Here is a 27175-nt window from a genome sequence, read left to right as displayed (position 1 = left end):
AAATCCTTCACGGCTTTCCATGAGATGCCCACCTACATCCATCACTTCATGATTTTCATTTGAAAGTGAGATCCAATGAAGGGAACCCCTTCTCATCTCACAAAACCCCTTCACCACCTCCCCGCCTCTCTCCTCTCCCCAATTTCTCTCTGTATTTACCTTCTCCTGCAACATAACATGCACCACTCATAGATCAGACATGGCTTTAAAGTCCAATTTTCCATTTTAATTAGTTGGGCAAAAATTTTTTTCCATATGAATACTGTACATTCACTGTGATAAGATCTGCTAAATAAAATTTTCTCCCTCTTGGGGCACATAAAACATTACATATACATGAGATTCTTTGATTATATGTCTCATCTCCTATAACTGAACACATGGTATTTCAGACATTTCAGTCTATTTTAGTTGGTCATTCCCACAACTCTAGACACAAAGTATGGTTACCTGTATTTCTTTCCAGGTCACAATCTCTGTGTTTTCACTGGAAATAGGCATAAGAAGCTGCCTCCTATATGCCCATTGATATTTTATTACTTCCTTTAGTTAATAGTTAGGACTTCCCTGGTGGCTCAGATGGTAAAGCATCTGCTTACAATTCGGGTTCAAGCCCTGGGTTGGGAAGATCTCCTGGAGAAGGAAATGGCAACCCACTCCAGTATTCTTGCCTGGAAAATCGCAGAGTCGGACATGACTGAGCGACTTCACTTTCACTTTTAGTTAATAGTTGTACTTTCTTTGTGAAAATTGGTCTTGCTGCCCACTTATGAAGCATGTGCTTTTCTGTATACATATTATGTTTTGAAAAGTTTACTTAAAAATTATTCAACAGTAAAGTCATTCTATATGGTGACACATGGCTGTCACTGCATTTCACCTTCAGACTCCATAGAGGCTCAAAGTCACCCTTGAATGGGAAGATACCTCCAGTGTGTGAAAGGATTCCATACGGTATCAGTTTCTTATGGTTAACCTGATTCATCATTGGGCATGTTTTGGTCCAGCATTTGGGAGGTGGAGTCTGGTGGCTGTTGATCATTGTTCTCCTCCAAGCTGTGTCGGATCCCATATCCAAAGTATATGGCAAATCCTAGGAGGGAAATGAGATGATGAGAAAGAAAAGTAGGTGCTCTCCTCACTTAAAAATCCCATTATCCCTCCTATTTCAGTGTCTGACACAGTTTCTGGGAGAGGTGGTAGGAAGACACTTGAGTTCAGTCACTCATTTTCCAAGGAAGGCACTTACCAATCACCATCCAAATGCCAAATAGGACCCAGGTCCCAGTGTTCATCTGCATCAACAAGTAGATGTTCACAAAGATGCTCACCAGTGGGAGGACAGGCAGAGCAGGCACCTGTGGGCAGAGTCAGTTCATCCCTGGACACACCCCAGATGTCTGAGAAGGAGACTGCACCCCATATGTGTCAGAAGACTCCCATTCTACTCAGCCTGTGTGTTCAGTGCCTACTGAGATTGTGTACATAAAGCACTGAGTGTGGATCAGGGAAGAGTCCAGTGGTTTTAGCAATTCCTGTCATTCCTGGTCCAGTGAAGGACGCTTAGACCGCAAAGGACGCAGACCTCCTTCACTCAAGGTGGACACTGTGGGCACATGAGGTCACCTACCTTGAAGTGAAGAGGAGTGGGGTCCTGGGGCTGCCTCCAGATGATGGCCATGACCCCAGTGATGAGCAGCAGCAGCAGCACAGCCACTGTTGTGAGCACGGGGTCTCCAGAGAACACCTGGCTGGGCCACTGGGCCAGGACCAGGCTCAGGATTATCAGCAGGAGAACTGCAAGGGTCAAGGAGGAGAACAGGCTGGACCCAGAAGACAAAGATGTCAGGACCTTGTGCCACACCCCTCCCCAGGCTGCCCACCTCAGGAAGGGCCATCGTATCTCCAAGACTCCTCAATTGCTCAAAACACACTGCCTTCTCCATGCTGTCAATTGCGGAATACAGTCAAAGAGAAGTCCCACTGCTCACCAAGCAGGAAGGCACATCCATAGACAATCTGGCCAGATTTCACAGTGGGGGTGGTGCTGGTAGGGAACCACAGAGTCTTTAGAGTCCTTGAAGTTCCTGCTTCTGATGCAGGTTCTGAAGGACTTGCTTCCCACTGTGAAATATCAATTTCATCATCTTTTTTCTCATTCTTGCTGAAATTCTGTTCTGGTTGATACCTGAATCAGAAATATCAAGGCAATATTAACGATAGCCCCTACTCATCCAACATTACCCAGACTAATCTGTCATTTCCCAATTTAATGATAGCAGGACATTTACAAGATAGCAGGAAGGAAGAAGAGAATTATCTCTGCATCAATCCCCATGAGTCAAAGACCCCCAGGCAAGGGGTAGAGAAGCCTTACCTGAGGACAAGGACTGAAAAGGCCACCAGGGAGTAAGCAAGCAGGGTCCCAATTGACACAAGGTACACAAGATCGATCAGCTCCAAGAGTAGAGCCAGGACCGCTAAAATCAGGGCACAAACGAAGTGGGAGAAGAGAGTGAGACTGTGGATACATACAAGTCAAGAAAATTGATCAAAGAAGGAGTGGATTTTGTTTATACACCTGCAAGCATTCCAGAAACCAAGATGGCCCAGATGGGGGTTCCTCTGTGGCCATGGAGTCGGGCAAGTCCTCGGAAAAGGAGCCCATCCTCTGCCATTACGTAGATCAACCGAGGCATGGTGAACATGGTACCCAGGAGGCTGGGACAGGAAATGGAAACATGTGAGGATGTGGAGAAGCAGGAGAGACCAGGGCTTCTGTTCCCTGTCTTCCTGGGGTCACAAGTCTTTTCCTGTTGTCTCTCAACCCAAGGACTACGACCCCTGATAATCCCACAGTGGGTGGATTAAAAACCTGTGACACTGACCTGGATGTAAGAGCACAGAGGGTGCCAACAGCCACGACATATCGGGCAGGGTTCCACCCGACATGGAGGAAAGCCTGCAGCAAGGGGCTCTGGGGTTGAATCTGGTAGTAGGGCACCATGAGGGTGAGTGCTGCTGAGACACCAAAATACGCCAAAAAGCCGATAAAGATAGTGATCACGATGCCCAGGGGGATGGAGCGACGAGGATTTTGGACCTCTTTCCCTGCAAGATGGGTGGAGTACAGGGTCAGTAAACACACTGGAATGTAAGCACAAAATCCAATTTCCCCTTGCACCTCCAAACTCAGTCTAACCTTCTCCCAACCCCTGCGCCCAAGGGCAGCCCGACCTGCCCAGACTCTCAATAAGACACCCAGCGACCGTGTTACCTGTAGTAGCAATGACATCAAAGCCAACAAAGGCATAGACACACGTTGCTGCTCCCTGGAGAATCCCTTCAAAGCCAAAAGGCAGAAACCCTCCAGAACCCAGAGGCCCCAAGCTGTGTTGAGAGAAGGAGCAAGAAAGAACGTGGGTGAGGTGTGTTCACCCATCTCCACTGGACTCCTCAGTTAACTTCACAAGCCCTGGGCCCCAGGATTCATATCATCTAGATTCGTCAGCCCCAAAGTCATTGAAAGAAAAGTGAAAGTGAAGTCGCTCAGTCGTGTCCGACTCTTAGTGACCCCATGGACTGTAGCCTACCAGGCTCCTCCGTCCATGGGATTTTCCAGGCAAGAGTACTGGAGTGGGTTGTCATTGCCTTCTCCAGGAGATCTTCCCAACCCAGGGATTGAACCCAGGTCTCCTGTATTGTAGGCAGATGCTTTACCATCTGAGCCACCACGGAAGTACCTCCTCAGCTTATTCCCAGCTCTGCATCAAACACACAGGCATTAGTGTGACCAAGAGCACCGTCCTGACCTATAGGTGTCACTGGATCCAGATGTGGCTAATCTGTAGTCCTCTTCCGTGAGCTTCCAGTTGTGCGGGTCTCCCTTAATGAAGCCAGAGAGGATGGTGAAGCTGAGAACCAAAAGGTTCAAGCCAGTGAACACTTTGTTAACCAGGGTTGACTCACGAGCTCCCAGAAACAGTAATCCTGTGGGGGAACATGGAAGAAGAGACATCCAAAATAACTAAATCCACAGAGACAGAGAACAGACGAGCGGTTGTCAGAGGCTGGTGTTTGCGGGTGAGTGGAAGGTGGACAGTGATCGCTCAGTGTGTACAGGTTTCCCTTTTCTTGCAATGAAAAAATTTGGAACTAGAAGCAGGTAATGGTCGTATAGCAATGTGAAGGTACTGAAAGTGAAAGTGAAATTCACTCAATCGTGTCTGACTCTTTGCGACCCCATGGACTTAGTCCATGGAATTCTCCAGGACAGAATACTGGAGTGGGTAGCCTTTCCCTTCTCCAGGGGATTTTCCCATCGCAGGGATCAAACCCAGGTCTCCCACATTGCAGGCAGATTCTTTACTAGCTGAGCCACAAGGGAAGCCCAAGAATACTGGAGTCGGTAGCCTATCCCTTCTCCAGTGGATCTTCCTGACCCAGGAATTGAACTGGGGTCTTGAAGGTACTCAGTGCCACTGAATTGTCCACTTTGAAGATGGTTAATTTCTTACTGTGGCAACCATCCCACAATAAACCAATTGATCAAATCACACTTTGCACATCTTAAAATTATATAATATTGCAATCTCAATTATATCCCAATGAATCTGGAGTGATATAGTAAAAAGAAAAAAAAAAGTTAATTTTGTGTGAATTTCCTCTCAAACATCTTCAGTCAGTACATGGAAGAAACTTATAAGTCTAAGTAAATGATTATCAGGTGGGGGTGATTTTTCTCTCTCAAGAGACTCTTGGTAAAGTCTGGAGACATTCTGATTGCTGTAATTCAGGAGATGGGTTTCATTATTTTCTAGTGAGTAAAAACCAGGGTGGTGGTGGTTTAGTCATGAATCGTGTCCAACTCTTTTGACCCTGTGGACTGTAGCCCGCCAGGCTCCTCTATCCATGGGATTCTCCCCTCAAGAATACTGGAGGGGGTTGCCATTTCCTTCTCCAGGGGATCTTCCTGACCCAGGGATTGAACCTGGGTCTCCTGCACTACAGGCAGATTCTTTACTGACTGAGCTATTGACTGTTTTACCCCTGGAAAAACCAGGGGTGCTACTCAATATTTTACAATGATTGAAAACAAAACCTACAATGAATAGGGCAGTACTCCACACACACACCAAAGAATGATTTTATGCAGAACGTCAGTAGTGCCAAGGGTGGAAAACCATGGTCTATGTCCGTCTTGCCTTCCTGTCTCTCTTGTCCCAGACACTTCATTCCAGCCTTAATCCTCCCCTAGCCTTTTACACCCCAGCTCCCCTCTTCCATACTCTACTCTGCCCATTCCATCACTGAACCCTGTCTCACCTGTAAGAAGCAACACCAGGCCCAGTGCAAAAAAGTCTGCATATGTGGCCAGGAAGTAGGGCACGTTCAGAGAGAAAGTTCCCTGGAACGCCTGAGAGATGTGGTTCCCAATCAGGCTGTCAAAGGCAGCGCTCCAGGCCCTGGACACACAGGCGGTGCCTGCAGCAGCAGAGGAAGAAACATTCATCAACAGACATGAACTGAACTCCTGCCATGTCATGGGAAGCATGGGGGAAAGAAGCCAACAAATCACTTAAGCTCAAAAAGTTTCTATGTATAGAGTGAAGAGAGTAGACCCAGATGACTCACAAAATAGCTCAACTATTTAATATATTGCTGTGTGCTGTGTTTAGTCGCTCAGTCGTGTCCCACTCTTTGCCACCCCTTGGACTGTAGCCAGCCAGGCTCGTCTGTCCATTTAATACATTAGCAGGAGATTAACGTGAGGCCAGAAAAAATATAACTGGACGGTGGGATCAAGAAGGTTGGAAGAATGTAGGGCAAAAATCACTACAATATTGTAAATAATTAGCCTCCAATTAAAATTAATTAATTAAAAAAATGAAGGTTGGAAGATGAGGGTGAAGGTTTATTTACTTTTCTTTATTTTTTAAAGATTTTGTTTATCGATTCATTTATTCTTGGCCACACTGGGTCTTCACTGCCACACGTGGGCTTTTCTCTAGATGCAGGGAGTGGGTGCTGCTCCCGAGTTGCAGGGCATGGGCTTCTCACTGTTGTGGCTTCTCTTCTTGTGAAGCATGGGCTCTAGGGCATGCGGGCTCAGTAGTTGTGGCACACAAGCTTAGTGACCCCATGGCATGCGGAATCTTCTTGCATCAGGGATTGAACCCGTGTCACCTGCATTGGCAGGCAGATTCTTAACCACTGGACCACCAGGAAAGTCCCTCTGTTTTTAAAAAAATTATTTATTTAGCTATACCAGGTCTTAGTTGCTGCATGCAAACTCTGTGGCATGTGGAATATAGTTCCCTGACCAGGGATTGAACCTGGGCCCTCTGCTTTGTGAGCTCGGAGCCTTAGCCATTGGACCACCAGGGAAGTCCCGAGGGTAAAATTTTGAATTGAGTTGCAGGATTTCTCTGGTGGTGCAGTGGTTAAGAATCCACCTGCTAATGCAGGGGACATGCAGGTTTTGATCCCTGGTCCAGAAAGATTCCGCATGTCCCAGGGCAACTAAGCCCATGTGCCACAACAAGAGGAGCCACGGCGATGAGCAGCCCTCACACCAAAACTAGAAGAGCAGCCCGTGCCAGCAACAAAGACTCAGCACAACCCAAAAAAAAAAAAAAAAAAAAATTGGGTGGTAGAGGAACTCACTCAAAGGCAGCAGCTGAGCAGAGACTTCAAAGAGGTGAAGGGATGAGCCTGTGGGCCATGCCCGCTTCTTACCCACTCCCCACAGTTCCCTTTCCTTCACGGTTCCTGGTCCATCATTTAAAGGAAGCAGGATTGTTCTAAGTAGAAAGAACTTGTGGGGTTTTCCTGCCACAATAACCCACTTCAGCCCACAAGGTTGACAACAAAGTTTTCCCAAATTAATAAGACTCCAGTACCTCCTATGAGTTTCTGATCTGAAGCCCCACACCTTCCCCCACCCCATCATCTCACCCATGACATAGGACAGGATGAGGTTCCAGCCAGTGATGAAGGCACACAGCTGACCCATGGTGACGTAGCTGTAGAGATACACAGAACCGGAGCGTGGTACCCGGGCCGCCAACTCTGCATAGCAGAGCCCGGACAAAAGAGTAGACAGACCGGCCAGCAAGTAGCAGATGATGATCGCTGGTCCAGCCTCATACACAGACACTTCTCCAACCAAGATGTACATGCCATTCCCTAGGGTGCCACCCAAACCCAAGGCAATCAGATCAAGAGTGTTCAGACGACGAGCCGTGCGCTTCTCAGGTCCCTCCCTGGGCCGCAGCCGCTGTCTGCGGATCAGCTTCTGACCAAATTGGTGAACATACTGACGCAGCATCCTAGGCACAGTTGAAGAGGCTCAGATCTGCTGAGAAAACAACACAACAAGCCGTCAAGAATGTCCACCCGCCCTGAGTCCTGGGAGTCCAATTTCACAGAGCATAGGAGTGATGGCAGCAGGTGGGGAAGGACGCATTGGCCAAGTTCTCCAGCTCTGAGATTTGGTATCTGAGGCATGAAACCTTGAATACGCTTCAGCGTTACTGGAAGGGCGGCTGAAGAGAAGTGAGGGGAAAGAGAATGCGTCACTCTAAAATATGCCACTTTGGCTTGTGGACTGTTTTCAGCTGAAGGCAATTAAGACGTTGCAGCGTGAAGGAAAGCCTTTTGCCTCTCCCTTCTTGGCTCAAAATAATTTAGATTACAGTGCCTATGCCAGGAAGAGAGCTATTACCAGAGAAGTTTTGGTCTTTGAAAGACTTGTCTGTGGAGAGGGGCAAACGTTTGTTAACCAATCATTTGCTCTTCCCATTTTCTGAAACCGAGAGGGGTTGATCTCAGAGACAGCGAGCAAGCGAGAGACAGCCTCAAGCGGTGGCTTGAAATGAAGTCTTAGTTCTTTGCTCAGGAATTGGACCTGGGAGGCCTGGATGAAAACCAGGAATCCCAGCCTCTCATCCACCAGGGGCTAGAGGCTGGAGACAAGGTTCCCCTGGCTCTTGACCTCACTGAAAAATGCATTTCTCAAGGAGGAAAAAGCTGTTAAAAAAAAACAAAAACAAAAACAAAAAACACAGGTACAAAGTGTATTATTAGAGACACAGCACAAGCGGGGGAGCACACGGAGGAGCAGTGCCGGGGTCCAGCCCCGGTGGATCCAGGGAATTCGAAGCGGGGACGGCGTCGGCGAGGATCAGGAAACAACTGCTTAATTAAACGTTTATTAAGGATATAAAGAGTGGTGAAATAAGGATAGCTCAGTGAAGAAATTCAGTGAAGAGAAGAGGCTGAATAAAATTCCAAAGCAGGGAATTTATGTCACCTACGAAGGCCGCAGGCGTCCTCCCGGTCTCCCGAAGGAGAGGAGACACTAAGGCCTCCCAGGTCAGATCTTAGAAGCCCAGGCAAAATTAGTAGGCTTGACGAGCTTCCCCGCCTCAGAGGAAAAGTTCAGCTAGAAGGTGAAAGAAAGAACAACATGGGGAGACCAAATTTCAGTGAACAAAAAGATGTACTTTATTTTTTCCTTAAGTTGTGCATAGAGGATAATGGGGGAAGGGGTAGAGTCATGCAAGGACAGCAGTCCCTGATCCTAATCGAAGCCAGGCTTTCAAACTTATCATATGCAAAAGTTTAGGTGATTTACATCATCTTCTGGCCAGGAGGCCTATTAACATTTTAAGAAACTTATTTTTCTCTAAAGGTGATTATTCTAAAGTCAGGCGCCAGCCTCCAAAAAGCATTAGATAAAGTTGCATTCCTATAGGGCAAAGGTGAGGTGGGCTCAATCAAGAAAAGAATTAACTCAAGGGTCCAAGGTTACAAACACTGAGGCTACTACTTACATTTCTTTTTTTTTTTTTAATTTATTTTATTTTTAAACTTTACATAATTGTGTTAGTTTTGCCAAATATCAAAATGAATCTGCCACAGGTATACATGTGTTCCTCATCCTGAACCCTCCTCCCTCCTCCCTCCCCATACCATCCCTCTGGGTCGTCCCAGTGCACTAGCCCCAAGCATCCAGTATCGTGCATCGAACCTGGACTGGCAACTCGTTTCTTATATGATATTTTACATGTTTCAATGTCATTCTCCCAAATCTTCCCACCCTCTCCCTCTCCCACAGAGTCCATAAGACTGTTCTATACATCAGTGTCTCTTTTGCTGTCTTGTACACCGGGTTATTGTTACCTTCTTTCTAAATTCCATATATATGTGTTAGTATACTGTATTGGTGTTTTTCCTTCTGGCTTACTTCACTCTGTATAATAGGCTCCAGTTTCATCCACCTCATTAGAACTGATTCAAATGCTTTCTTTTTAATGGCTGAGTAATACTCCATTGTGTATATGTACCATAGCTTTCTTATCCATTCATCTGCTGATGGACATCTAGGTTGCTTCCATGTCCTGGCTATTATAAACAGCGCTGTGATGAACATTGGGGTACACGTGTCTCTTTCCCTTCTGGTTTCCTCAGTGTGTATGGCCAGCAGTGGGATTGCTGGATCATAAGGCAGTTCTATTTCCAGTTTTTTAAGGAATCTCCACACTGTTCTCCATAGTGGCTGTACTAGTTTGCATTCCCACCAACAGTGTAAGAGGGTTCCCTTTTCTCCACATCCTCTCCAGCACTTTTTATTTGTAGACTTTTGGATCGCAGCCATTCTGATTGGTGTGAGATGGTACCTCATAGTGGTTTTGATTTGCATTTCTCTGATAATGAGTGATGTTGAGCATCTTTTCATGTGTTTGTTAGCCATCTGTATGTCTTCTTTGGAGAAATGTCTATTTAGTTCTTTGGCCCATTTTTTGATTGGGTCATTTATTTTTCTGGAGTTGAGCTGTAGGAGTTGCTTGTATACTTTTGAGATTAGTTGTTTGTCAATTGCTTCATTTGCTATTATTTTCTCCCATTCTGAAGGCTGTCTTTTCACCTTGCTAATAGTTTCCTTTGATGTGCAGAAGCTTTTAAGGTTTAATTAGGTCCCATTTGTTTATTTTTGCTTTTATTTCCAATATTCTGGGACTACTTACATTTCTATACACCAATTATATCAATCAATACACTGCCAAGGACACAGTAGGTAAGGGATATGGAGACTTAGCAGCAAACATTGGCCCAACAAGTGAAAAATCCTTCACCAAAACAATTTCTAATCAATCTTTTAACTGCTCAAAGGAATCTGTATTTAGACAGTTTAGAACATCTCATGCCTCTCACAGTTGGGAGGCTCTGAACAATCACATGTGGCTGGAAAAACCTGTTCAGGTAGGCTAGAGGATTTCCAAAGGAGTTTGTAGGTTGAAACACTGTCACACCCAGGAATTATTAACTGGAGCTGTAACTAACTCTTTTTTCAGAGAGAGGTAGTGGGGGACAGCCCCCCGTAAAGTCAGAGGTGTAGGTGAGAGCACAAAGCAGAAAGTAGGCAGACTCTGGTTTGGGGGGTAGATGCTCGAGAATTTCCAGGGGGACTCCTGAGGCTCGATCCTGCCTTTTTGTATGCCGAGCCTCCTCCCTCATGACCTTTGCCACGGATGGAGCTCCTCAAGCCAGCTCCCGGCAGAGCAGCCTGTTCAGTTAAGACAGAAACGAGGCAGAGTCACATGCCTGGAGAGAAAGAGTGTGGGCATCTCCCCTCATGAGAAGGAGCCCCGTAAAGAGGCGTGAAAACCCTTCATACCGAGCAGTTCTTCCACATCTTTGCTCACCTTTGGCCAATTATCTGGTTTCTTTTTTCACACCTGACCTGCCCTACAATCCTCCCCAACACATATGTACAGCTCTCTTCCAAGAGGGATTCCAGGCCAGAGGCCTGAGGGGGCCTTTGCATTACCTGTTATGGGATGGCACTCCCTCCTTTTGGGGCCCGCAGAAGCCTTCCTGTGTACGTGGAACATCTCCCTTGCCCTAAGGATGGGAAATATGTGACCTCTTGATCCTTTACTCAGACAAGGTTTTGTCATTGTTGTGTAGTTGCTAAGTCGTAACCAACTGTTTTGTGACCCCATGGACTGTAGCCTGCCAGGCTCCTCTGTCCATAGGACTTCCAAGGCAAGAATACTGGAGCAGGTTGCCGTTTACTTTGAGGGATCTTCCATAACCAGGGATTGAACCTGCATCTCTTGCATTGGCAGGTAGCTTCTTTACCATTGAGCCACCAGGCAAGCCCCAGACATAATTGTTTTCTCTGTATCACTCAGGAAAGGAGGACAGACAGTGGTATGTAGCTCTCGCAAAGTCAGACAAGTTAATATGTAGTCAACCCAGATTTGAATCAGCACATCTAGCTGATCTTAGGTCCACTGACCTATGACCACATAGGTTCCTCCATAGTGAAAGTGAAAGAGTTAGTCGTTCAGTCGTGTCCAATTCTGTGACCCCATGGACTGTGGCCTGCCAGGCTCCTCTGTCCATGGGATTCTCCAGGCAAGAAGACTGCACTGCGTGGCCATTCCCTTCTCCAGGGGATCTTCCTGACCCAGGGATTAAACCCAGGTCTCCCGCATTGCGGGTGGATTCTTTACCATCTGAGGCACCAGGGAACAGTGACCCTGGTGTAATCCTTCAGAAGCAATTTCTGACTAAAATTTCCAAAAGGCCCCTTAAGGCCAAGAAAGCCATGTCAAAGGCTTATCATCAGATTTTGCCTAGGTGGATTTCTGTCTCACAGAGGTCTGCCAAAAACTTGCATTTCCTGCATGTGTCTTTTTAACCCAATGAGACTGTTCAGAACCCAGAGATCCTCATTTTCTGGAGGGACCAGGCAGAGAGAAAAGAAAAATGTTTTAATTTTATCTGCGGATGTCAGTTACCAAGTTGTTGTAAATCATCAACAGCTTGAGAATAGCTTTTTAATACCTGAAAACCAGATTAGAAGCCAATAATATGTCAGAAAAAAAGTCATAAACATTATAATCATACTTAGCAGTTTGGGGCTTTCCAAGTGGTGCTAGTAGTAAAGAATCTACCTGCCAATGCAGGTAGATATAAGAGACACAGGTTTGATCCCTCGGTCAGGAAGATCCCCTGGAGTAGGGCATGGCAACGCACTCCAGTATTCTTGCCTGGAGAATCCCACGAACAGAGGATCCTGGTGGGCTGCATGCAGTCCATGGTGTCGCAAGGAGTCAGACAGGACTGAAGCAACTCAGCATGCACACACACATGTCTTTAGTGATTCATTTAATCTCCCGTAATTAATGTTTGTTCTGTTTTGAGTCCAATTTTTTCCCATTATCTCTGTTGATCTCGCCAAATGATTGAGGATTAGTGACAGTGATGGTTGCAAGACAGTTTCAAGAAGTTTAAGGGAAGGTTTGTATGATCTGTATGGTGAAGGGGGTACTTTGATCACTAGAGACTGTGGAAGGTATACCCCACATGGAACATATGTTGTAACCATTTTCTTTCCATCATGAGGCAACAAAGCCAGGTAGTCAGGAAAGGCTTTAACCCATGAAATAACAATGAGGTTTGCCAAGGAGCTGGGAAAAGCTAAATGGTCATCTTGGATTTCCCATCAATGTGACTTTAATTCACAGCTATTGTTCACCCACTTTAACTTCCTAACTTAAGAGTAGACCATTGCCATGGCACAAAGGCATCAGGATGGGCAAAAGTCTGAAAACAAGGCGTTGAGTTTTGTAGAAGCAGAATGAACTGTAATTACATGTGCCATAATCTTCAGAGATCATCGTGAAATAATACTTATTCACTCAACCAAAGTAACAGAAATATTTCCAAAGCAAATATAAATGACTTAACGGCAAGGAAGTTCACATGGTCTGCTGTCAAAAGCAGTGTTCCAAGAAAACTGTGTTGTTTTCACAGAGAGAGAAAACTAGACTTCTGTCTGGCACTGGCTCACCGTTACTAACAAAATTTATTTACCTAATTCATTTTAATTTAATCTTAGAAAGTCCACTCTACAAATCTGGAAAAGGGAGCACTTTTACAAAGGCATCAGAGTGTAAATACACATGTATATCCAGACAGCAATCTCATAATTTCATTTTCTATACTTAGTCATGAATCAGGCATTACAATATAAAACTCACTGGTTCATAAATAACAGTTGGGATGAGTAAAATTTTAAAAGGCTTTGTCCTCATTTTTTTCCTCCATTCTCAGGAATTAGAGATTATTAAGTGCTCTAAGTGTTCCTGGGAGCCCTGGTGTCAAGGTACAGGGAGAGAAAACCACATTCTCTTAGTAGGGCTTGTTCTCTCAGGGTCAGAATTCTGAAAGAAAAAAGTATTTTAAAAGCTGGCTTTCTCTAACTGTACATGCAAAAAAAAAAAAAAGGTTTTTTTTTTTCTCCCAATTTCAGATTTTTATCTTAATTTTCTCTGAAGTGCAGAGAATATTGTGGCCACACCATGTTATAATGAAATATCATCTTTCTTTTCTGTAGTCATAGTTTTGTAGCTAAAATTTAGACTGGTGCTCAAATTGGCCCTAATAATAGGAGCAGATTAATGGATGATAAAATGTTGCCCCAGTAGGGATGGCCCCTCTTGAGAGGTGGGATCTTAGTTTGATCAGAAGAATCTGAAGAAGTAGAGGAAATTGCAGGAGTTGGGGAAGTTTGTTACACCACCCCTGAGAGTTGGGAGAAGTTTATGGGGATCGTTTAGAAGTTCAGGAGAGTTGATCTCAGTTTATTTTCCAATCCTGTGGTGATAAAGATTTAATTGTAAGATAGTATTACAATCTAGAGACCCGAATCTCTAGGTCACTTTCCATCAGATCAGATCAGATCAGATCAGTCGTTCAGTCGTGTCCAACTCTGCAACCCCATGAATCGCAGCACGCCAGGCCTCCCTATCCATCACCAACTCACGGAGCTCACTGAGACTCACATCCATCGAGTCAGTGATGCCATCCAGCCATCTCATCCTCTGTCATCCCCCTCTCCTCTTGCCCCCAGTCCCTCCCAGCATCAGAGTCCTTTCCAATGAGTCAACTCTTCGCATGAGGTGGCCAAAGTACTGGAGTTTCAGCTTTAGCATCAGTCCTTCCAAAGAAATCCCAGGGCTGATCTCCTTCAGAATGGACTGGTTGGATCTCCTTGCAGTCCAAGGGACTCTCAAGAGTCTTCTCCAACACCACAGTCCAAAAGCATCAATTCTTCGGCGCTCAGCCTTCTTCACAGTCCAACTCTCACATCCATACATGACCACAGGAAAAACCATAGCCTTGACTAGATGGACCTTTGTTCGCCAAGTAATATCTCTGCTTTTGAATATGCTATCTAGGTTGGTCATAACTTTCCTTCCAAGGAATAAGCGTCTTTTAATTTCATGGCTGCAGTCACCAGCTGCAGTGATTTTGGAGCCCCCAAAATAAAGTTTGACACTGTTTCCACTGTTTCCCCATCTATTTGCCATGAAGTGATGGGAACGGATGCCATGATCTTCGTTTTCTGAATGTTGAGTTTTAAACCAACTTTTTCTGTCTCCACTTTCACTTTCATCAAGAAGCTTTTTAGTTCCTCTTCACTTTCTGCCATAAGGGTGGTGTCATCTGCATATCTGAGGTTATTGATATTTCTCCCAGAAATCTTCATTCCAGCTTGTGTTTCTTCCAGTCCACTGTTTCTCATGATGTACTCTGCATAGAAGTTAAATAGACAGGGTGACAATAGACAGCCTTCACGTACTCCTTTTCCTATTTGGAACCAGTCTGTTGTTCCATGTCCAATTCTAACTGCTGCTTCCTGACCTGCATACAAATTTTTCAAGAGGCAGATCAGGTGATCTGGTATTCCTGTCTCTTGAAGAATTTCCCACAGTTTATTGTGATCCACACAGTCAAAGGCTTTGGCATAGTCAATAAAGCAGAAATAGATGTTTTTCTGGAACTCTCTTGCTTTTTCCATGATCCAGCGGATGTTGGCAATTTGATCTCTGGTTCCTCTGCCTTTTCTAAAACCAGCTTGAACATCAGGAAGTTCACATTTCACATATTGCTGAAGCCTGGCTTGGAGAATTTTGAGCATTACTTTACTAGCGTGTGAGATGAGTGCAATTGTGCGGTAGTTTGAGCATTCTTTGGCATTGCCTTTCTTTGGGGTTGGAATGAAAACTGACCTTTTCCAGTCCTGTGGCCACTGCTGAGTTTTCCAAATTTGCTGGCATATTGAGTGCAGCACTTTCACAGCATCATCTTTCAGGATTTGGAATAGTTCAACTGGAATTCTATCACCCCCACTAGCTTTGTTCATAGTGATGCTTTCTAAGGCCCACTTGACTTCACATTCCAGGATGTCTGGCTCTAGGTCAGTGATCACACCATCGTGATTATCTGGGTCATGAAGATCTTTTTTGTACAGTTCTTCTGTGTATTCTTGCCACCTCTTCTTAATATCTTCTGCTTCTGTTAGGTCTATACCATTTCTGTCCTTTATCGAGCCCATCTTTGAATGAAATGTTCCTCTGACTTTCTTGAAGAGATCTCTAGTCTTTCCCATTCTGTTGTTTTCCTCTATTTCTTTGCATTGATCGCTGAAGAAGGCTTTCTTATCTCTTCTTGCTATTCTTTGGAACTCTGCATTCAGATGTTTATATCTTTCCTTTTCTCCTTTGCTTTTTGCTTCTCTTCTTTTCACAGCTATTTGTAAAGCCCTTCCCATCCCCCAACCTAAATAAAGTTCAGGTCATGTTACAGCAATATCTAAGTTTTCCCTTTCTCGATCCATCTGGCTTAGAAAGAGGATCTTCCCTTGCTGAACAACCTGCAACCAAGAACAGCACTCCTAGAAATGAAGCCCAGCCTCCCAGAAACATTACTCGGGGGCTCCTGAGGGAGACCCAGAGTGTCCTCTGAATTTCCTTCGAATCCTGGGCTTCATGGAATTTCGAGCATCCTCCACCAGACATCTCTGGTCAACCCCGTCCTTGTGCCAGGGGTCCAGGGGCGTGTGGATATTTGAACTAGTACCAGTCCATCACCAGGGATCTCTTTGAGTGACATCTGTTGCTGCTTTGCGGTATGGTTCAAAATAGCCAGCCCAGTAGGCTGTCCATGGCAGCATGTGGACTGTCAGAGCCTGGCGTTGTGGGGTGGGGGCAGACTGCTGGAGTCATTGGAGTTGACTGCAATGCAAAATGCCATGGGGGTCAGGACCTGAGGCTGAGAGGTGAGAGTATTCCCTAGGGGATTTCTGACATGGAATAAGGTGGGACATTAAGCAGCAGAAGTACCCTAGGTCTATTGCCTTGCTTGTTTGGCATCTAAGATAAACATGAAGGAGTTATAAGGCTTGGTGGGGGGCGGTGGCAGACCAACCACCTTACTTCATGAGTAATGCAGAAAAGGAAATCATGGGGGAAAAAAAGAGCAATGTGGTGTTTGCAGTAGCAGAGCACTCAGAGAGAAACATTAGAAGACAGTGGCGCCCAGGAGGTAAAGTGTGGGTGTAGCAGGGAGTGATTTGTTGGAGGTGCTGAGCTACAGCTCCCAGCGTGCTGCTTGCAAAGTCAATGAGGAAACATTTCTTGGATGGAAGACCTCCTGGGGGTTGTAGCTCAGGGAGAAAGAGGTAGAGAGGAGGGAGAAAGAGGGAGAGAGGAGAGAGAAAGATATAGCAAGGGCTCCCTCATTGAGTGGACCCAAATTCAGCCCTGTGGATCCAGGAAAGAGACCAAGGCAGAGAATGAGAGCAAGCAAGTTCTCACGGGACAGACTGAAAGTCAGAAGTCTCCTGCCAGCAGTTCAGGGAGAACAGCAGTTTACCTTGAAATCCCGGGTTTCAGCATCGGTGATCTCAGAGAGAGTCAGCTGTGAGCAGTGGCTTAGTTCTCGGCCTGGGAACTGGACCTGCAGTTGACCTTGAAATCCCATTCCTGGAGACAGACGGCCATGAGAGGTGGCCTGAAGCTAGTTGTCTTAGTTTTCTACCCAAGGATTGGACCTGAGTGGCCTGGAGGAAAACCAGGAGTCTAGCTGCTCGTCCACCAGGGGCTAGAGGCTAGAGACAAGGTTTTCCTGGCTCTTGCCCCCACTGAAAAATGCAGTTCTCAAGAAGGCAAAAATTGTAAACAAAACAAAACAACAGGTACAAAGTGTACTATCAGAGACACAGCACAGCAAATGAGAGCGCACACAGAGAAACTGCTCAGTTAAGACAGAAGTGAGGCAGAGACACACACCTGGAGAGAGAGAGTGTGGGCGTCATCCCAGGAGGAGGAGCCCCGTAAAAGGCAGTAAAACCAATCATAAGGACAGTTCTTCAAGGCTTGTTTACCTTTCGCCAATTATCTAGTTTCTTTTTCCACACCTGCCCTAAGGATCCTCACCAACATGCATATGAAATTTTTTTCCAAGATGGATTCTAGTCCAGAGCCCTGTGAGGGGGTCCTTGGCATCACCTATTATGGGATGGTATCCCCTTCGTTTTGACCTCCAAGGAGGCTTTTGGGGCATGTGCAGCGTCTCCCCAGTCCCAAGGGTGAGAAATATGTGACCTCTTGATCTTTTAATCAAATAGAGTTTAGCCCTGCTCTGATTGTTACCTTAAGTGTCCACAGGAACAAAGTCCAGCTACTTATGATGTTCTTGTCATTTTCATCTCGAAGTGCCAACAGGAGGCTAGCTGTAAATATCTAGCCTAGAGCCCACCTGTCTCCTTCCTCAGGAAATGTAAACAGGAGTCTAATTCTAAATGTCCAGCCTAGAGCTTACCTAGATCCTACCTCAGGACCACATGGGGTTCCTGGGCACAGAGGCATATTTCTGTCCTTGTGTTTCTTGTAGGTATGACTCCAGCCTCCATGACCTTCTCTGAGTTCCAAAGTGCAGCTTCAAGCAGTTGCTAATCGTGGAAGAAATGATTGGCAACTGCTTGAATGGGTGTTCCCATTCCATGGATGGGAATGAATACCAGAGAAACCTGTATGCAGGTAAAGAAGCAACAGTTAGAACTGGACATGGAACAATGGACTGGTTCCAAATTGGGAAAGGAGTACATCAAGGCTGTGTATTGTCACCCTGCTTATTTAACTTATATGCAGAGTACATCACGTGAAATGCCAGGCTGGATGAAGCACAGCTAGAATCAAGATCACCGGGAGAAATACCAATAATCCCAGATTTGCAGGTGACACCACCCTAATGGCAGGAAGTGGAGAAAAACAAAAGAGCCTCTTGATGAAGGTGAAAGAGGAGAGTGAAAAAGTTGGGTTAAAACTCAACATTCAAAAAATGAAGATCATGATATTCAGTCCCATCACTTCATGGCAAATAGATGGGGGAAACAATGGAAACAGTGATAGACTTTATTTTCTTGGGCTCCAAAATCACTGCAGATGGTGACTTCAGCCATGAAATTAAAAGCTCTTTGGAAGAAAAGCTATGAACAACTTAGACAGCATATCAAAAAGCAGAGACATTACTTTGCCAACAAAGGTTCCTATAGTCAAAGCTACGGTTTGTCCAGTAGTCATGTATGGATGTGAAAGTTGGACCATAAAGAGGACTGAGCGCCGAAGGATTGATGCCTTTGAAAAGTGGTGTTGGAGAAGACTCTTGAGACTAACTTGGACTGCAAGGAGATCCAACCAGTCCCTCCTAAAGGACATCAGTCCTGAAGATTCATTGGAAGGACTGATGCTGAAGCTGAAGCTCCAATACTCTGGCTACCTGATATGAAGAACTGACTCATTGGAAAAGACCCTGATGCTGGGAAAGATCAAGGGCAGGAGGAAAAGGGGACGACAGAGGATGAGATGGCTGGATGATATCACCAACTCGATGGACATAAGTTTGAGCAAGCTCCGGGAGTTGGTAAAGGACAGAGAAGCCTGGCGTGCTACAGTCCATGGGGTCGCAAAGTATCCAACATGACTGAACGACTGAATAACAACAATCATAGGAAGCACCAGCTGAGAAACCATCTAAGGCAAGATTAAAGAGACCAGACAGTTATAAGATTAGGGGCCGACCACATGAGACCCTGCACACACCCTAATCTTGTCAGCAGCCTCTTCCTGGAACCTTTGCCTAAAACTCACCAAACTCGCCTGGGTAGGGACTTAGTTTCAATGGCAGGAGCAAGCTCTGTCTTCCTGGACTGGCAAAGCAATAAAGCTGTTCTTTTCTCCTCCACACAAAACTCTGCCTCTGAGGTAGACTCCACACTGGTGTTCAGAGAGGCTGAGCTTTCAGCATCACTTCCTGTTAATGCAGGTGTAACAACCCAGATAGAAGGAGTTGAAGGGGTGACAACGTGATAATAGACAAGGGAGACCTCATTTCTTTTCAGGAGAAGAAGGCTGAAACTCAGTCTGGACCTAGGGCTTTGCAGAGACTTGTAGCCAGGTAGCTGACTGTCTAGTTTGATCTAAGTAGGTTTTAACTTTTAATGTGGTATTAACACATAGATACCACATTCTCTGGTGGCTCAGATGGTAAAAAAAAAAAAAAAAAAAAAATCTGCCTGCAATGCAGAGACCTGGGTTCGATCCCTGGGTTGAGAAGATGGGTCAGCGATCCCCTGGAGAAGGGAATGGTGACCCACTCCAGTATTCTTGCCTGGAGAACTCCATGGACAGAGGAGACTGGTGGGCTACAGTCCATGGGGCTGCAAAGAGTCAGACAAGACTGAGTGACTAACACTTTCACTTTTAACACAGACAACAGGTGCTATTGGTTACCGTACATGTCTCTTCTTTTTGTTGATGCGTGATCCAAAGCAATTTCCTTGTCTAAAAATGTTCTAGTGACAAGCGAAGGCCTTTAAAATGTAAGTTTGCAGTTGCCAGCTTCCAGCAGATATTGTTCAGGTCTGATCCAGCTCAGAAAACTCAAATTTTCAGCAACACAAGGACTTGTCTGGAATCACATTGTCTGAACCACAGCTACTCCATTTTGACTTTTAATTGTAGTTTTCTCCTTAACGGCCACAGTGGATGTCACCATTAGTGATGTCGGTGTTTTACTAGATATAAGAAGAGGCAAGAATTGGGGCTCATAAAAATCTTCTCCTGAAAGTACACCTGCTCCACTCTTCATACTCCCTCTTGTGGGAGAATTCTTCATCTTTTCTGTCTTCTCTGGTCTTACACTTTGGCCACTGTATGCAAAGAGCCAATTCATGGGAAAAGACAGGGGACAAAAGAAGGGAACGGCAGAGAATAAGACGATTGGATGGCATCACTGACTCAATCAATGGATGTCAATTTGAACAAACTCCAGGTGATAGTGAAGGACAAGGAAGCCTGGCAGGCTGCAGTCCATGGAGTTGCCAAAGGTTGAACACGAGTTAGAAAAACAACAGACAACTGCTCTGACAACTCACCAGGCTGCCTCCTGGAAACCTGTCTCTGGATTCCCAGAAGGTGGCGCTAGGGCTCCAGTCTGCGGGCGCCCTCACCCAGAGCGGGGGGCGGTTTTCTGAGCCCGCTTCTTGTCTATTGAATTCTTTTGGACGCTGCAGGGGGAGGATCCCACAGGGAGCCCCCGGAGAGCGGGGGCAGGTGTGAGTCCAGGACCTGGGGCACTGAGGTGCCAGTGGAACAGGTGGAGCTAGTGGTACGGAACCCGCCTGCCAACGCAGGAGACGAAAGACACAGGTTGGATCCCTGGGTTGGGAAGATCCACGGAGGAAGGCATGGCAACCCACTTCAGTTTTCCTGCCTGAAGAATCCCACGGACAGAGGAGCCTGGCGGGCTGCAGTCCGTGGGGTCGCAAAGAGTCGGACGACTGAGGTGACTTAGCGCGGAGCGCGTGCCGGCAGTAGGGAGATTCCTGGGTGTGGTTTGCCCAGAGGCTCCTGTGTTGAGGGCAGTCACTCTTTGAAATGTTTATCTTTCAAAGATAAGAAGTTTACCAAAACCCTTCCTCTCCCTCGTCATGGGGGTCCACCCTCAGGTCTCCGGTGCTGCTGTAGAGAAACACGTGTCCCCAGGGATGTCTGCAGAACTAGGGCAGCTTTTTCTGTGGTGGGAGATCAACCCCGTGGGATGGTTCCTTGTGAGGGGGAGGGGAAAGCGTCTGCTACGCCTTGATCAGACTCCTTTTTTTTTTCTCGCCAGAATCCTACTCCCCTCCTCCCCGCAAGTGAAGGCCCCGTGCATAGTCTCTTCAGTCCTGTCCGACTCTTTGCAACCCCATGGACTGTAGCCCACCAGGCTCCTCTGTCCATGGGGATTCTCCAGGCAAGAATCCTGGAGTGGGTTGCCATGTCCTCCTCCAGGGGATCTTCCCAACCCAGGGATCGAACCCGTGACTCCTGTGTCTCCTGCATCAACAAGCGGGTTCTCTACCGCTGAGCCACAGGGCGAAGCCCCTAGTCAAGGTTGACCTCCAAATCCCCTCCCTTGCATGGACTCTCTGGGTCAGTATCTGGGTTCCCACCACCACCGTCACCACGACCACCGCCACCACTGGCAGCATCACCGTCAGAGGGGTCCGGGTAGGTTCCCTGGCTCCGCAAGTTCTGCAGCCCATAGCGAGGTCTGTCGGCCTGTGACCAGACGCACAGACGGACAAGACTCCTCCAGGGTCCCTTGGGCAGATGGAGATGTGTCCCCCACACCCACAGAGATGCTTTTCCTCCTGAGTGGATGTCTAACTCATTGTTTCTTTATTTATTGAGAGAGACTTGGTTTTTAATATTAGTTTTAGGTACACTCCATAGTGATTTGGTATTTTTTACAGATGCTGTAATATTATATGTGGACTCTCAAAAAATAATACAAATGAATGTATATAGCAAAATAGAAACAGCCTCACCTAACTAACTTCACCTAACTAGTGGCGATTTGTGAAGAGAGAGAAGGGGGAAGGGGCAAAGTGGAGGTATGGGATTAAGAGATACAAATTACTATATATAAAATACATAATCAGTAAGGATATGTTGTGGAGCACAAGGAATTATAGCCATTTTTCTGTAATAACTTCCACTGGAGTATCATTTGTAAAATACCAAATCACTGTGCTGTATATTTGAAACTAGGGTTATATCAACACTACTTCAATATTTTTTAAGTTGATAGCCATTTCTACAAATTTATTTATTTTTAATTGAATATAATTCAATCTTTAAAAATGCTGGTATAACATAGTTCACAATTGTTTACTTTTTGTTTTTAATTGTGTGGATCACAATAAACTGTGGAAAATTCTGGAAGAGATGAGAATACCAGACCACCTGACCTGCCTCTTGAGAAACCTATATGCAGGTCAGGAAGCAACAGTTAGAACTGGACATGGAACAACAGACTGGTTCCAAATAGGAAAAGGAGTACGTCAAGGCTGTATATTGTCACCCTGCTTATTTAACTTATATGCAGAGTACATCATGAGAAACACTGGGCTGGAAGAAGCACAAGCTGGAATCAAGATTGCCGGGAGAAATATCAATAATCTCAGATATGCAGATGACACCACCCTTATGGCAGAAAGTGAAGAGGAACTAAAAAGCCTCTTGATGAAGGTGAAAGAGGAAAGTGAAAAAGTTGGCTTAAAGCTCAACATTCAGAAAACAAAGATCATGACATCTGGTCCCATCACTTCATGGGAAATAGATGGGGAAACAGTGGAAACAGTGTAAAACTTTATTTTGGGGGGCTCCAAATCACTGCAGATGGTGATTGCAGCCATGAAATTAAGAGACGCTTACTCCTTGGAAGGAAGGTTATGACCAACCTAGATAGCATATTCAAAAGCAGAGACATTACTTGGCGAACAAATGTCCATCCAGTCAAGGCTATGGTTTTTCCTGTGGTCATGTATGGATGTGAGAGTTGGACTGTGAAGAAAGCTGAATGCCAAAGAATTGATGCTTTTGAACTGTGGTGTTGGAGAAGACTCTTGAGAGTCCTTTGGACTGCAAGGAGATCCAACCAGTCCATTCTAAAGGAGATCAGTCCTGGGTGTTCATTGGAAGGACTGATGCTGAAGCTGAAACTCCAGTACTTTGGCCACCTCATGTGAAGAGTTGACTCATTGGAAAAGACTCTGATGCTGGGCAGGATTGGGGGCAGGAGGAGAAGGGGACAACAGAGGATGAGATGGCTGGATGGCATCACTGACTCAATGGACATGAGTCTGAGTGAACTCCGGGAGTTGGTGATGGACAGGGAGGCCTGGCGTGCTGCGATTCATGTGGTTGAAAAGAGTCGGACACGACTGAGCGACTGAACGGAACTGAACTGAAAGTTTCTAAGGGCTAAGAATTCTGATTAATACATGTAATTAAAATGACTAAAATTAAAAAAGGTAACCACCTTTGTGTGCAAGGAAATGTTTCAAAAGTTATAAGGAAACCACTTCATCCTACTGCATCTGTATTTTAATTCATCTAATAACTTGTTTCTCAGTTTCTTGACGTCCATCCCTCCTTCACTCTACTGCAGTTGTTCATTCCCACAAACAAGCCTCTACTTCATTATCATCAATATCCTGAAGGTCCATAATCTCAATTTCAAGCACCTTGTTCTGCAATAACTCTTTATCATGTCTATCCAGTTTTGCCTCCTATCTTTCAGTTGCACTCAGTTGTATCAATTTGTCAACCAACCATTACTTACCACTTCTTTCCCACACCTCTGACAATGCAGGTTTTTTCTTTTTAAATTAAGAACTTTCCTTCATCAACTCTAGTATGTAACTCTAAGAGTTTGTAACAGAAAACTGAAGAAAAACAAACATTTCCCCAAAGTTACATTATGTCCCAATAAATCTGGGGGGAAAAGGAAAACTGATCATTTCTTTCTATCTTGATGAAATGAGACACTTTATCTGTTGTTTTTCTCCTCTTCCTCAAGTCTGCTTCATTTGATAGTAATATAGCTGCCCGGGTTCCTTGTACCACTGTTTGCAAAGGGTATCTGTTCCCTTCCCTTTACTTCCGATTTGTTTGTGTCCTAGTTTTTCAAGTGCGGCACTGGACACAATATGTAGTTAGCTGCCTTTGCTCCCCCTGTGGCGATATTTGTGTGTTTGCCGGAGAGAGCCCCAAGGAAGAGCCTCTTTAACATTTGTTTATGGTTGGTTATGCTGGGTCTTTGCCACTGCCCCTGGGCGCTGCTCTGGCTGCGGGCACGGGCTGCTCAGTGCGGCAGCTTCTCTTGTTGCGGAGCCTGGGCCGTGGGTTTCGTGGGCTCAGGAGCTGTGGTGCGTTGGCTCAGGTGCCGGCGGCATGCAGAATTCTCCAGAACCACAGATCGAACCAGTATCCTCTGTGCTGGCAGGCCGATTCCCAACCCCTGAGCCCCCAGGGAAGTCCCGAAGAAGAGCTTTGGGGATGCAGGTGGATATTTTATTTCTTCCTCCAGTTGCTGACTACTTCGTTGTACATTCTGTGTGAAATGTCATCTTGCTGCACACTTTACGAAGCAGGCGCTATTTTCTATGTATGTTACCCTTTGAAAAGAGTACTTAAAAAATTAGACAACTTTAAGGTCGTTTGTCCACTGGCAATAAATATAGGTCCCTAAATGCATTTCACCTTCACACCTCACAGAAGCTCAAAGTGCCCTGTGAACCTGCAGATCCTCCAGTGCATGGAGGGACTCCACACAGCCTCTGTTTCCTGTGGTTAAGACCATTCTTCACTAGGGGTGTTTTTGTCAAGAGTCTGGGAGACGGAGGCTGGTGGCTATGGCTCATTGTTCTCCTCCAAGCTGTGTCGGATCCCGTATCCAAAGTATATGGCAAGTCCTAGTAGGGAGATGAGACAGTGAGGAGGAAAAGCAGGCACTCTCCGCACTCACAAGTACCCAACAGGCCTCTGTTACGGCATCTGACACAGTGATGGGGAGAGGTGGTAGGAAGAGGGTTGGATTCAGTCACTCAAGAGGCCTCTTTATCCCAGAAAGCTACTTACCAATGGCATTCCAGATGCCAAACAGGGCCCAGGTCCCAGAGGTCATCTGCATCATCAGGTAAACATTCACGAAGATGCTGACCAGTGGGAGGACAGGCAGAGCAGGGACCTGTGGGCAGAGTCAGTTCATCCCTTGACACAGCCCAGACGTCTGAAAGGGAGACCCTGCCCGACATGTGGGCAGAGAGACTCCAGTCCTATTCCAGCTGGGCGTTCGGTGCCTACTCAGCCAGTGTATGCAAAGCACTGAGTGTAGATCAGGGAAGGGTCCACTGGTTTCAGCAATCCCCCCTCTTTTCTGGTCCAGCGAAGGATGTTTAGACCTCAAAGCACACAACTTCATTCACTCAAGGTGGATACTCTGGGCACGTAAGTTCACCTATCTTGAAGTGAAGAGGACTGGGGCTCTGGGGCTGCCTCCAGATGATGACCGTCACCCCAGTGATGAGCAGCAGCAGCAGCACAGCCACTGTTGTGAGCACGGGGTCTCCAGAGAACACCTGGCTGGGCCACTGGGCCAGGATCACACTCAGGATGGTCAGCAGGGGAACTGCAAGGATCAAGGTGGAGGAGAACAGGCTGGACTCCAGAAGCCAAAGACGTCAGGACCTCAGGTCACACCCCTCCCCAGGCTGCCCACATCAGGAAGGGACATCGTATCTCCAAGACTCCTCAACTGACAAAATACACACTCCTATCCTATCCTGTCAGTTTCAGAATATGACTAAAGGAAATCCCACTGCTCACCAAGCAGGAAGGCACAAAGTCTAGGAATGTGGCCAGGAAAGAGGGCACATATGGAGAGAAAGTTCCCTGTAATGCCTGAGAGATGTGGTTCCCAATCAGACTGTCAAAGGTGATGCTGCAGGCCTTGGACACACAGGCAGCGGCTGCAGAAGCAGAAAGATTATTCATTCACAAAACTACTTGATCCCCTACCATGTGGCATGGGCTTCCCAGGGGGAACTAGTGGTAAAAAAAACTCACCTGCCAATGCAGGAGACATAAGAGAAGTAAGTTCAATCCCTGGGTCGGGAAGAACCCCTGGAGAAGGGCATGACAACCCACTCCAGTATTCTTGCCTGGAGAATTCCATGGACAAGGGAGCCTAGTGGGCTACAGTTCATGGAGTCTCAAAGAGTTGGACACAACTGAATCACCTTAGCACGCACGCACCCACCATGTGACATAGGATGTGTTTTTTAAAAAATAGATAAAGTACTTAACCACAGAGAGTTATCTCTTCTTGGGGTGGGAAGAGCAGACCCAGGTAACTCACAAAATAGGTCAACTATTCAATATACTAGGTGAAAATAAATATTATGCAAGAAAATAACACAGGGAAATAGAAACTGGGGTACTGGGAGATGAGGGTTGAAAAGGAAGTCTTAAAGGAAAATCCTGCAAAGACAACAGCTGAGCAAAGACTTGAAAATGGTGAAAGGATGAGCTGTGGGCCAAGCCTCCCTCTCACCCACACTCTAGGTTCCCTTTCCTTCTGGGTTCGTGGTCCATCATTAAAGGAAAACAGAATAGAGCTGAGGAGAACGAAGTTGTGGGGTTTTCCTGCTGCTATTACCCCCTTCCCCCTGCAAGTCCAATAACAAAGTACCTATGAATGAATGAAGACCCCCCTCAATCTCGCTTCCTGATCTTAAGCCCCACACCTCCCCCCACCCCCCATCCTCTCATCAACAACTTAGGACAGGATGAGGTTCCAGCTAGTGATGAAGGCACACAGCTGACCCATGGTGACGTAATTGTAGAGATACACAGAACTGGAATGTGGTACCCAGGCCACCAGCTCCACATAGCAGAGCCCAGACAACAGAGATGACAGGGCGGCCATCAAGAAGCAGATGCTGATCGCCGGCCCAGCTGTGTATGTGGCCGCGGCACGAGCCACGATGTACACGCCAGCTCCCAGGCTGCTGCCCACACCCAAGGCCACTAGGTCCAGAGTGTTCAGACATCAGGCCACACGCCTCTCAGACCCCTCCCTGGGCTCCAGCTGCCACCGGTGAACCAGCTTCTGACCAGACTGGTGAACATCCTGACACTGCATTCTAGACCCAGTTGAGGCTCCGATCTGCTGAGAAAACAACACAGCAAGCCATCAACAGTGTCCACCTGCCCTTGGTCCTGGGAGGGCAATTCCAAGAAGTGATGGAGTGATGGGGAGCAGGTGGTAAGAGGACGCATTGAACAAGTTCTCCATCTCTGAGATTTGGTTTCTTAAACATAAATGAAACTCTTTATATGTTTCAAAGTTACTGGAAGGGTTGTTTGAAGAGAAGCAAGGCAGAGGAGACCATGTCACTCTAAAATGCGCCACTTGGTGG

At 46.2% G+C, this 27175-nt stretch overlaps 1 protein-coding gene across 3 annotated transcripts; it reads right to left on the bottom strand.

The window, feature by feature from the left end:
• Positions 1-204: 204 nt before the first annotated feature.
• Positions 205-17261, bottom strand: MGC138914 (uncharacterized LOC512219). 3 transcript variants are annotated; one of them, XM_005200966.5, is made up of 12 exons: positions 16738-17257; positions 6958-7357; positions 5326-5484; positions 3813-3990; positions 3278-3390; positions 2889-3111; positions 2582-2721; positions 2378-2480; positions 1992-2188; positions 1631-1797; positions 1250-1358; positions 205-1093 (listed from the first exon to the last, which is right to left on the bottom strand). In XM_005200966.5, the coding sequence occupies exons 2-12, from the start codon at positions 7328-7330 to the stop codon at positions 972-974; spliced, it is 1884 nt and encodes a 627-aa protein (XP_005201023.2). In that variant the 5' UTR covers positions 7331-7357; positions 16738-17257; the 3' UTR covers positions 205-971.
• Between the last annotated feature and the right edge of the window lie 9914 nt (positions 17262-27175).

Source organism: Bos taurus, chromosome 18, assembly GCF_002263795.3.
Source record: "Bos taurus isolate L1 Dominette 01449 registration number 42190680 breed Hereford chromosome 18, ARS-UCD2.0, whole genome shotgun sequence".
In the NCBI taxonomy this organism is placed as follows: Eukaryota; Metazoa; Chordata; class Mammalia; order Artiodactyla; family Bovidae; genus Bos; species Bos taurus.
Note: the sequence above shows the minus strand (reverse complement) of the source record. Positions and strands in the feature narration are given on the sequence as shown.

Coding starts and splice junctions, on each gene's coding strand:
- MGC138914 (XM_005200966.5), bottom strand. CDS start 7,330: ATGCTGCGTCAGTATGTTCACCAATTTGGTCAGAAGCTGATCCGCAGA. Junction 2,189..2,377: donor TTTTCAGTCCTTGTCCTCAG/GTAAGGCTTCTC, acceptor TTTCTGATTCAG/GTATCAACCAGAACAGAATT. Junction 1,359..1,630: donor CCACTCCTCTTCACTTCAAG/GTAGGTGACCTC, acceptor CTCTGCCCACAG/GTGCCTGCTCTGCCTGTCCT.